Source organism: Chiloscyllium plagiosum, chromosome 14 (genome assembly GCF_004010195.1).
Source record: "Chiloscyllium plagiosum isolate BGI_BamShark_2017 chromosome 14, ASM401019v2, whole genome shotgun sequence".
Classification (NCBI taxonomy): domain Eukaryota; kingdom Metazoa; phylum Chordata; class Chondrichthyes; order Orectolobiformes; family Hemiscylliidae; genus Chiloscyllium; species Chiloscyllium plagiosum.
In genome coordinates this window covers 66,200,528-66,213,026 of record NC_057723.1, presented here as the reverse complement: position 1 = coordinate 66,213,026, position 12,499 = coordinate 66,200,528, and the positions used below count along the sequence as shown (strand labels likewise).

The 12,499-nt window shown below is 48.8% G+C and overlaps 1 protein-coding gene across 1 annotated transcript in view; it reads right to left on the bottom strand.

Moving 5' to 3' along the window:
• Positions 1-1,408: 1,408 nt before the first annotated feature.
• The window catches only part of LOC122556941, a 48,579-nt gene continuing 37,488 nt past the window's right edge, over positions 1,409-12,499 (bottom strand). The window contains exon 3 of the mRNA XM_043704182.1: positions 1,409-2,801. Within this exon, the coding sequence (XP_043560117.1) occupies positions 2,275-2,801 (527 nt within the window). The 3' untranslated portion in view covers positions 1,409-2,274. The remainder of the gene's footprint in view (positions 2,802-12,499) is intronic.

The following is a 12,499-nucleotide window of genomic DNA, read 5'->3' as shown; positions in this document are numbered from 1 at the left end:
GGAGCACCCGGAGGAAACCCACGCAGACACGGGGAGAACGTGCAAACTCCACACAGTCAGTCGCCTGAGTTGGGAATTGAACCCGGATCTCTGGCGCTGTGAGGCAACAGTGCTAACCACTCTGCCTCCGTGCCGGTGCCACCGTGCCATTCTCTTTCCGGGTGGGTAGGGGAGATTTTGATTGCATTCTAAGGGACAGGGACCATAAAAGGTTCAGCCTCAGTGAGGACATTGGAGGGAATCGATCAAGTCCTTTGACTCGGCAGACGCCTGGCAGAATTTCCAACGCCCCCTCCGTCTTCAGCTTTGTGAAGCCAGGATTCAGCTTGTCCACATCTGACCACATTGACCGCATACTCCTCCTGCATACCTCTGGCCTTCCTGCAGAAGGTGCTGTTTGCTGACCACAATCTGGTGTTGTCTGAGGGCCTGGGTACTGGTAGGCAGTACTGTCCTAGGGAGTGGGAGGCAGTGCTGACTGAGAGATTGGGAGGCAAAGCTGAGGGAGGGACTGGGAGGTAGTGCAGTGCGGGGCACTGGGATCTGGCAGGTAGCGTAGTCTGAGGGACTGGGAGGAACTGTTGACTGAGATACTGGTAGGCAGTGCTGTCTGAGGAACTGGGGACTGGGAGGCAGTGTTTTCTGAGGGACTGGGGTCTGGGAGGCAGTGCTGTATTGAGGGACAGGGGACTGGGAGGCAGTGCAGTATGAAGGACTGGGGGCTAGGAGGGAGTGCTGTATTAGAGACTGGGGACTGGGAGGCAGTGCTGTATTGAGGGACAGGGGACTGGGAGGCAGTGCAGTATGAGGGCCTGGGAACTGGGAGGCAGTGCTGTATGAAGGGCTAGGAGGGAGTGCTGTATTAGAGACTGGGGACTCCGAGGCCTTGCTGACTGAGGGACTGGGGTCTGGGAGGCAGTGCTACTTCAGGGAGTGGGAGGCTGCGCTGTCTGTGGGACTGTGAGGCAATTTTGTCTGACAGACTGGCAAGGAGTGCTGTCTGAGGGACTGGGACTGGGAGTCAGTGCTGTCTGAGGGACTGGGGACTGGGAGATAGTGCTGTCTGAGGGACTGGGGACTGGGAGGCATTGCTGACAGAGGGGATGGGAGGCAGTGCTGACTGAGGGGATGTATTTGTTATTTGTAAAAAGGGCAGGTGGGGATCCTGTGGCAGATTGACTTTGAGGGAGCCATCAATGTCATCATCAGTGACATGGCCCATTTCGACACCTCCCTGAGGGATCGGGAGAGGGCTGCTGCAGTATCATCTGATGCCTCTATGCCCTTGTCACCCGTTGCCCTGGTAACCAAGCAGCACGGCCTGAAGTGTTAGGCCCCCCCCCCTCCCCCAAGACTGCCATTGATCCATGCAAGGTGCAGTCGGTCCCCCCACCATCGTTGCTGCGTCTAAAACGTACGGGAAGGCCAAGTGAGCGCTACCACCTCATCCTGGAGACGGGGATCACTGTGCACGGGATGTTCCTGCCCTTTGCCCCTCTTGAGGTGGGAGGTTAGAAGGTCATCCTGTCCAACATCTCTTCCTGCCAGAGTTCCTTCTCCTCCCACCTTCGCCAGCTCTCGGGGCGGTGTGTTCATTGGGTGGTGTCAGTGCTGCTTGGTCTGATGGAGGCCCACCTTTGACACGTTTACCCCTCCCGGGGTCAGGGTAGGGTGGGCTCACGAGGGGAAGGTGCAGTGTAATTGGCCTTCCGGCTAGCGGAGAGTGTTCAGTTCCCCCATGGCGGTGGGGCACGTCTGAAAGAACTAGGATAGGAGGATCTGACCCTGTACCCTCAGTGCCTCATCACCACTGGGGGCACGTCCAGGCCTCATTCCCTGAGTCTTCCTCCCAATCAATAGATTTAACAGTGATGATGGCGACATGGTACTATTGCCAAGAAGATCACCACGGCCAGCTTCAACGTAGCAGGGAAGCCCAGCCCATATCCTCGTGTTCCTCAGAGAAGGGGGCTATGTGCTGTGTCCCCCTGCAAGAAACCCATGCTGTGCAGGTAGATAAAGCCATGTTGAAGGGTCAACAGACATCACCTGGCCTCAGCTCGGGTGGGATAGCCCCAGGTCGGGTGGGATAGCCCCAGATTGGGTGGGCTGGCCTCAGCTCGGGTGGGATAGCCCCAGGTCAGGTGGGATGGCCTCAGCTCGGGTGGGATAGCCCCAGATTGGGTGGGGTGGCCTCAGGTCGGGTGGGGTGGCCCCAGCTCGGGTGGGGTGGCGGTCTTGTTGCTCCCACTTTTTCAACATCAGTCCTGAGGGTCAAGGGACTGGTGCGAGGCTGTTTGCTCCAACTGATGGTTTGTTTGTTTTGGGGACACAGTGGTTGGCTTTGTGAACATGGCTCAGCTGGGAGCAGAGCAGATGCTCTTCTTGGGCGAAGTGCCTCTTTTTCTCGGCCCCATTGCTGAGGGTGTAGCCATTCTCTTTCCGGGTGGGTAGGGGAGATTTTGATTGCACTCTAAGGGACAGGGACCATAAAAGGTATCCAGATGCGCTCAGCCTCAGTGAGGACATTGGAGGGAATCGATCAAGTCCTTTGACTCGGCAGACGTCTGGCAGAATTTCCAACGCCCCCTCCGTCTTCAGCTTTGTGAAGCCAGGATTCAGCTTGTCCACATCTGACCACATTGACCGCATACTCCTCCTGCATACCTCTGGCCTTCCTGCAGAAGGTGCTGTTTGCTGACCACAATCTGGTGTGGACGGAGCTTGTTTCTGTTCCACACTGGAGCAGGGTCGGCATACTGGCACTCTATCCGGGCGGCAGCATGGCCCATGCCTGGCACCTAGAGTCAGAGAGTCACAGAGATGTACAGCGTGGAAACAAACCCTTCGGTCCAGCTCGTCCCTGCTGACCGCATATCCTAATCTAATCTAGTCCCATTTGCCAGCACTTGGCCCATATCCCTCTAAATCCTTCCTACTCATATACTCATCCAGATGCCTTTTAAATGTTGCAATTGTACCAGCCTCCACCACTTGCTCTGGCAGCTCATTCCATACACGTACCACCCTCTGTGTGAAAAGGTTGCCCCTTAAGTCCCTTTTAATTTTTTCCGCTCTCACCCTAAACCTATGCCCTCTAGTTCTGGACTCCCCCACACAAGGGAAAATACCTTGTCTCTTAACCCTATCCATGCCCCCTCATGATTTTATAAACCTCTATGAGGTCACCTCCCAAGGTCCGACGCTCCAGGGAAAACAGCCCCAGCCTATTCAGCCTCTCCCTGTCGCTCAAATCCTCCAAACCTGGCAACATCCTTGTAAATCTTTTCTGAACCCTTTCAAGTTTCACAACATCTTTCTGATAGGAAGGAGACCAGAATTTCATGTAATTTTCCAACAGTGGCCTAACCAATGTCCTGTACAGCTGCAATATGACCTCCCAACTCTTGCATACCAAATACCTTCTTCACTATCCTATATACCTGGGACTCTACTTTTAAGGAGCTATGAACCTGCACTCCAAGGTCTCTTTGTTCAGCAACACTCCTCAGGACATTACCACTCAGTGTATAAGTTCTGCCCTGATTTGCCTTTCCAAAATGCAGCACCTCACCATTATCTAAATTAAACTCCATCTGTCACTCCTCAGCCCATTGGCCAATCTGATCAAGATCCCATTGTGATCTGAGGTAACCCTCTTCGCTGTCCATTACACCTCCAATTTTGGTGTCATCTGAAAACTTACTAACTATACCTCCTATGTTCACATCCAAATCATTGATATAAAAGACGAAAAGTAGGGGACCCAACACTGATCCTTGTGGCACTCCACTGGCCACAGACCTCCAGTCTGGAAAACAACCCTCCACCACCACCCTCTACCACCACCCTCTGTCTTCTACCTTTGAGCCAGTTCTGTATCCAAATGGCTAGTTCTCCCTGTATTCCATGAGATCTAACTTAGCTAATCAGTCTCCCATGAGGAACCTTGTCGAACGCCTTACTGAAGTCCATATAGATCACAAATACCGCTCTGACCTCTTCAATCCTCTTTGTTACTTCTTCAAAAAACTCAATCAAGTTTGTGAGACATGGTATCCCACGCACAAAGCTATGTTGACTATCCCGAATGAGTTCTTGTCTTTCCAAATACATGTACATCCTGTCCCTCAGGATTCCCTCCAACGACTTGCCCACCACCGACATCAGGCTCACTGGTCTATAGTTCCCTGGCTTCTTCTGGCTCTCCTTGCTCTGGATCCATCCAGCGAGGAAGCTGGCGAAGACCTGTGGGTGCCTTGAAGCTCAATGCCCCCTGCTGAGCCTGAGTGAACCGACTGGTGCCCTCGCCAGGCTGGATGGTGACCGTGGATATCCTCAGGGCTATTCTGGAGCATCCTGGGAAGCAACTGCATCGAGTCATAGAAATGTACAGCATGGAAACAGACCCTTTGTTCCAACTGTTCCATACTAACCAGATATCATAACCTAATCTAGTCCCATATGCCAGCACGTGGCCCATATCCCTCTAAACATTTCCTATTGCCCTGGAAGAATGCATCATGACTGGACAGATACCCCTCTCTGGGAGAAGGGCAGTCATTACTATGTTTCCCTAAAGGGAGGGATCTCCATTTGTTGAAGAACTGACTGGCGTCTGGTGTCCCTCCTCAACACAGATTATAACATCGTTGCCGGGGTGTGTTCTTCTTGCTTCAGACCCAGACTATGTGGGTCCCCTGCACTGGAAAGTTATCCACCATTCTGTGTGTAGTTCTAGTCACCCCATTACAGGAAGGATATGGAGGCATTGGAAAAGGTGCAGAGGAGATTTACCAGGATATTGCCTGGTCTGGAGTGAAGGCCTTATGAGGAAAGGCTGAGGGACTTGGGTCTGTTCTCATTGGAGAGAAGACTGCTAGGAGGGGATTTAATAGAGACATACAAGATGATCAGAGGATTAGGTAGGGTGGATAGCGACAGTCTTCTTCCTAGGATGATGACATCTGCTTGTACGAGGGGGTATAGCTGCAAATTGTGGGGTGATAGATTTAAGACAGATAGCAGAGGCAGGTTCTTTACTCAGAGAGTGGTAAGGGTGAGGAATGCCCTGCCTGCCAATGTAGTTAATTCAGCCATGCTAGGGGCATTTAAACAGTCCTTGGATAAGAATATGGGATAGTGTAGGGTGATGGGCTTAGATTGGTTCACTGGTTGGTACAACATCAAGGGCTGAAGTGCCAGTTCTGCGCTGTATTGTTCTATGTTCCCAGAAGGCTGATTGGGAAGTGGTGGTTGACACAGTGGATTACGATGATCTGCTCGGGACTTTGCAAGCTTTCGGGTTCAGTGTTGCCCAGCTCTGACTCCTGTATGATCATAGTTCATAGAATCCCTACAGTGTGGAAACAGGCCATTTGGCCCAACAGGTCCACACTGACCCTCCAAAGAGTATCCCACCCAGATCCATTCCCCTACCCTACATTTCCCCTGAATGATGCACCTAGCCGACACATCCCTGAACACTACGGGCAATTTAGCACGGCCAATTCACCTAACCTGCACATCATCGGGCTGTGGGAGGAAACTGGAGCACTCGGAGGAAACCGACACAGACACGGGGAGAATGTGCAAACTCCACACAGACAGTCGCCCCAGGCTGGAATCGAACCCAGGTCCCTGGCACTGGGAGACAGCAGTGCTAACCACTGAGCCACCCTATGCTGCGTCCGATGGTGTGTCTGATGAAGGTGAACAGGTCCCTGTTGGTTCCCCTTGTGCTTCGGGGTGGGGGGGGGGAGTCCATCAGGGCCGCTTCCTGTCCAGTCAGTTACATTCTCTATGCATAGAGCCATTCCCATGGAAGCCCCTGTTGGGTAGGCTGCATTCACCTTTCACCGATGACATGCTCCTCATGTTCTTGGACCTCCCCACCCCCAAACAGGCTTGCAGAGCACATGCAAGTGCAGATGGTCCACTCCGCGACGATTAACCGGAGTGAATGTTCGGAACTTCTGGTTGGTCTGCGGCAGATGGACCCTCTGCTAAATGAGTCCTGGTGCCTCTCGTGGTGTACCATCCCCTCCTCTACCTGGGAGTCCACCCTGCCGAGGAATCCTGGTCGGCCAATCGGTAGTAGTTGGAAACTAAGCTGATTATCCAGGTGAAATCCAGCCTCACTGAGGATGTTGGGTAAGAGTGCTGTCTTAGAGGGTGTGAGTATCATTCATAAACCAGCTCCCATGTTGTGGTTACTCCCTGGTCACTTCAGTCCCTCTCCTGGGATTTGTCCCAAATATTGAGAAAAGGCTGAGATTTTCCGGAACATAAAGCCACACTGGGCTATTGCTGTGGTTCAGAGTCTCCTGATTGAGGAGGGGGTCAGGCACTGGGTGTGCCACCTCCCCCAGGTAGTGACTCTCCATTGTCACATCTGACAGTGATAATTTCATGTCAAGCCTCCTCTCAGGCTGTGTACCCTGATGGTGTGTTTCTTCTGTCAGGTGTGTAGCCTCAGTTACAACATGCAGTTTGTGATTACAGAGTTGTCCTGCCATCAGACCTTCTCCCCAGAATTGCTCAAGTGTGTTGCTGGAAAAACACAGCAGGTCAGGCAGCATCCGAGGAGCAGGAGAATTGACGTTTCAGACCTAAGCTCATCATCAGGAATCACTTTTGCTCAGACCTGTTCAAAGCCCAGCACTTGGTCATCTCACCCCGGAGTGCTGTCCCTGCGGGAGTGGTGGCAGTAGGAAGGGATTCACTGCTCACTATTAGGTTCCACCGTCAGTGTGGTCTCTGCTGGCTGATGGAGAGGGTAGCTCAGGACACTGGACTGATGGGAGTCCAGGACGGGTCGGACAGTGGGGAAGTGAACTGGTTAGCGCCGACACACCTGGCCAAGATGGCGTCTGTCAACATGCAGTTCCCAACCCGAGTACCCGATGGTCAAGGTACTCAGGAGCTTTACTCTGTATCTCCCTGTGTTTGATGGAATGGTGTCGAGAAAACTTTCAATGTAAAAGAGTTGAGGGAGCTTTAGTCTGGTTCAAATCTGTGCTGCACCTGTCCCGGGAGTTTTTCATGGGGACAATTGAAGCGGAAGATTAATCCATGTCTAACCCCATACTGTCCATTTCCCAGGAGTATTTGATAAGCATAGTATTGTGGAAGCTTAATTCTGTATCTATATCCATACTGACCTGGGTGTTTTTGCTGGGCTCAGTGTCAAAAGAGCTTTACTTTCAGTTTAAAAGAGTAGAGAAGCTTTACTATGTATTTCACCATGTGTTGTACCTCTCCTGGAGGTGTCTGATGGGGTCAGTGTCAAATAAGGTTTACTTTCAGGTTAAAAGAGTCAAGGGACATTGCCTTTCTGTTCAAAAGAGTTTTGAGTGCACTTTACGTTTGGTTTAAGATGATAGAGGGACCTTCACTTTCATTGAAAAGAGCAGTGGAATATTTACTTTCTGTTCAAAGAGGAGAGGAAGGTTTAGTTTAAATAATGAGCAGTTTTACTGTGTCAAGCCCCTTGCTGTCCCCATCCTGGAACTGTTTGATAGGTTAGTGGACGGAAGGCTTTACTTTCATTTTAAAAGAGTAGAGGAATCTTTACCCTATCTGAGCCTGTGCTGTATCGTCTTGGGAGTGTTTAATCGGGACAGTGTAGCAGGAGATTTACTCTTTATCTAACCCCGTGCTATCCCTGACCTGGATAGGGACAGTGTCAAGAGAACTTTAATTTCAGTTTAAAAGACCATAGAGAGAGCTTTATTCTGTATCTGACCCTGTTCTGTCACTGTCCTGGGAGTGTTTGGTGGGAGACAGTTTAGAGGGAGCTTTACCATGTATCTAACTCCGTGCTGTCACTGTCCTGGGAGTGTTTGATGGGGACAGTGTACAGGGAGCTTTACTCTGTATCTAACCCTGTTCTGTCACTGTCCTGGGAGTGTTTGATGGGGACAGTGTACAGAGGGGGTGTTTACTCTGTATCTAACCCCGTGCTGTCACTGTCCTGAACGTGTTTGATGGGGACAGTGTAGAGGAGGTATTTACTCTGTATGTAACCTCGCACTGTCCCTGGCAGGAGTGATGCCTCCTCAGGTGGTGTGAAGTGAACATTGGCTAATGTGTCAGCTGGCTGGACTTGTTGGTAACTCCGAGAAGGCAGTGATGGGTTTGACTGTATGGCTCGTTCTCCTCGCTGTGTTGATCTTCACGCTTGTTGCAATGTAAAGAAGCTGAGAGTTTCCGCCCCCAGCCAGTGACCTATATGCAATGTTGCTGTGGACTTGGCAAGGCCAGGCCTGGTGAGTGAAGCCCACTCATTTCCTCAAAGCTGAGTCTGAGGCTGCATTTCTGAGATAGCACGAGTGTGCCAGACCAAGAGAGGTGCAACAAGAAACCTTAATGACGGGACAATCGTGCTCTGAGCAGGCAGAGCAGAAAACACTCCACCGGCTTGTCCTCACCTTCCAGCCGCACACTGTGCTCCCATACAACAGTCCACGTTCTGGAAAATTCCAAACCCTGCTTTCCAAAAGTGTATTTTTCCAAAGTCATGGAATAATTCCTGGTATTAACACCCAGTGTTCTGTCAAATGAAAGCCTCTCTCTTTGCTATTCAGACTGCTCCCCTCCCTTTCTGCCACTTGACATCCTGTCAGATTGCTTCCAGGCTTGCTATAACCCACGTGAGTTCCTAGCAATATTCCTCCTGGTGTTTTCAGAGGAATCTGAGTGCTATTATTCCTGCTTTCAAATGAAAACAAAATACTGCAGATGCTGGTGATCTGACACAAATATACAAGGTGCCAGAGAAACGGAGCTGCTCCTGTCAGGATCTATGGGTAGTGAGATATTCCGAAGAGTCAAACCAAACTTGACACATTAACTCCGTTCTCTCTCTCTCTGCTAGCTGCTGCCTGATCTGCTGAATCTCTGTAGCTTTCTCTGAGTTTACTTCTTCATTTGTTGCACTGCACTGAATAATAAATAAATAATAATAAATATTCAGGCCTTTCCCCAAACTGTAAGTGACCAAGAGGCCAATGTTTTCAGGAATATTGGCAGTGAGTCACATTCTCTGCAATTCAGGAGATTAAGACGTGTTTGAAGTTTAGAGATGAATAAGGAAGAGGCTCATCTAAAATCGGGCCTACTGATTGTAGAATCTATAAATAAGGTCCTGGGCTAAAAAATTGAGCCAGGCCTTTCAGGAGTGAAATTAGAAAACTATTCTACACAAAAGGGTGGTGGTTGCACTCTCTTCGATAAATGACAATTGACACTGGATTAATATTTAATTTGAGATTGATAGAATTTTATTCGACAAATGTATCACTAGGTTTGGGCAAATGCAAGTTAATAGATTTCGACCACCAATCAGCCCCTTCCTGATTGAATGCTGGAATACATTTGAGGCCCAAATGGCTTCTTAAGACTGTAAGGAGGTGATTGTTCAGCCCTTTGAGCTTGCTCCACCGTTCAATAGGATGATGGCTGACCCAACATTCCTCAGGCCCATGGCCTACGCTTTCCCTGTAACCCTTGATTCCCCTACTCATCAAGAATCTGTCTATCTCAGCCTTTAATGTACACAAGGACTTTGCCCCACAGCTGTCTGTGGCAAAGATTTCCAAAGATTCACAACCCTCCGAGAGAATGAAATTTCTCCTTATCTCAGTCTTAAATTGGTGCGCCTTTATTCTCAGACTGTGCCCTCTGGTTTTAGGCACTCCCATGAAGGGAAACATCCTCTCAGTATTTACCCTGTCAAACCCATGAAGGGAAACATCCTCTCAGTATTGACCCCGTCAAATCCATGAAGGGAAACATCCTCTCAGTATTTACCCTGTCAAATCCGTGAAGGGAAACATCCTCTCAGTATTGACCCCGTCAAATCCATGAAGAACCCTATATGTTTCAATGAGATCACCAGTCATCCTTCTAAACTACGCTGAATGGAGTCCCAGAATAGAGCCTTTGCTCGTTAGACAATCCCTCCATGCCAGGGATCATCCTAGTGAACCTTCTCTGAACTGCATCTGATGAAATGATATCTTTACTTCAATAAAAGGGGATCAAACTGTTCACAGTACTCCAGATGTGGTCGCACCAGCACCTTATACAATAAGGCTTTCCTACTTTTATACTCCAACCCCCTTGAAACGAGGGCCAACATTTCATTCACCTTCCTAATTACCTGCTGCACCCGTGTGCTATTTTCTGTATCCCAAAGCCCTTTGTATGGCAGCTTTCTGCATTTTTGCAGGCTTCCTCCATTTAAATAATACTGCCTTACTTTAGTTTTCCCTTCTGAAATGAACAACATCACATTTTCCCACATTTGCCTCTTTTTGTCTCCCTGCTGAACCTATCAAACCTCTCTGTAAACTATTTGTACCCTTCTCAAAACCTGCTCTTCTGCGTATTTTGGTGTCCTCTTAAAAGTGGCTACACTACTTTCACTTCCTTCCTCCATGTTATGAATGTATTTTGTAAATATTGTAGTCCCCAGCATTGATCCCCATGGAACGCTAGTCATAGAGTCATAGAGATGTACAACACAGAAACAGACCATTCGGTCCAACTCATCCGTGTTGACCAGTTATCTTAAACTGATTTAACCAATAGCTGGGAGTAGTTTAGTTTGGAATTATATTCAGCATAGACTAGTTGGACTGAACGGTCCGTCTTCGTGCTGTGTGACTTGACGATTGTATAATATCCTGTACAGCCACAACACACCCTCCCAACTCCTATACTCAATCCTCTGACCAATAGAGGCACGTATACCAAGCACCTTCTTCACTGCCCTGTCTACCTGTGATTCCACTTTAAAGAGACTATGAAGCTGAACCCCAAGGTCTCTTTGTTCAACAACACTCCCCAGGACCTTACCATTAAGTGTCAAAGTCCTGCTCTGATATGCCTAACCAAAATGCAGCACCTCAGATTTATCTAAATTAACCTCCATTTGCCACATCTTGGCCCATTTGCCCATCTGATCAATGCCCCGTTGTACTCTTAAGGGTTACAAGTTACTAATTTCCCTCAATAGGAGCTCTCATGTTGGATTTGAATCCTCCACCTTCTAACTAAGCAACCAGTATAATACCAAAAAGCTAAATACTCACTTCAGAAGTCAAGATATCCAGTGATTATCACAAGTTCTGGTCCCCTGGGCTCACCAGTGAGGTTTCACATGTGTAAGACCAAGGCAAGTGATTGCTCTGAAGCAATTCACGGCAAAGGTTTCTGCTCCAGATGTACACGCCTTGTGAGATTGAGGAAATGAGGGAAGAAACAGGAAAGGCTCCTGCCAATGTTGCTCAGAGTTCCATGAACACAAGAATTGTACCAGAACTGTGAGGGTCATGGCAGAATGCTGAGACAGACAAGCGTGAAGGTGTGAATGAGAAAGCAGTTAACACAAGGTTTACCACAGGGAAAAAGGAAGAAAACACTGAATGGATGCAAACACATTTCATTTAAAGACTGTCAACGTACATAATAAAAAAATCACACAACACCAGGTTATAATCCAACAGATTCATTTGGAAGCACTAGCTTTCAAAGTGCTCCTCCTACATCAGGTAGCTGTGGAGCAGGATCATAAGGCACAGAATTTATAGCAAAATATCACAGTGTCATGCAATTAACATGACATATTGAACAAACCTAGATTGCTGTTAAGTCTTTCATCTTTTAGAATAGGTGACAGGTTTAGGTTCATTAATATGTAAATCCCAGAACTTCTTTTAAATCACACTGACATCTCAGCTCAGACAATGCATTAAAGGTGTGAGGTTAGAGTCTGTCTGTATCCTAATCTTGAGTCAGACTGGTTCTATTTCCAAAGTAGTAATTTATAAAACGTTACATGGATTGACTGCCTGCATTGACTGCCTGCAGATTGTGTGCTTTTTGAACAAAATAGATTGTATCTGCAAATACAATTCTGCAAATTCAAATTCACCCCATGGCCTTCTACATGTGTGTGCATGCATGTGAGGGAGAGAGAGACAGAGGCAGAGAGATACAGAGAGAGATAAAGAGTGTGTTTGTGTGGTGGGGAGGGGGGGAGAGACTCTGTGTGTGTATGTGAGTGAGTGAGAGAGTGTGTGTTTGCGTGTGTGCGTGCTTGGTAGGGTATGTATGGGTGTGTCAGAGTATAAGCCTGTGAAAAGGTGTGTGTGGGGGGGAGGGGGTTTATGTGTGTGTCTGAGAGAGAGCATGAGTATGAGAGAGGTTCTTTGTGAGTGTGTGAGTATAAGAGTGAGTGAGTGTGTGTGTAGTGCAGTGGGGTCACCTGCCATGTGACATGAACCCAAGGTCCTAGTTGAGGCCACCCCCATGGATACTGAACTTGGCTATCAGCCTCTGGGCGGCCACTCTGCATTGTTCTGTATCCCAAAGTCCCCTTGGAGGATTTACGCTATAAATTCTGACCCTGCTCCACAGCTAGCTGCTGAAGGAGTAGTGCTCCAAAAGCTAGTGCTTCCAAATAAACCTGTTGGACTATGTTAAAAATCAC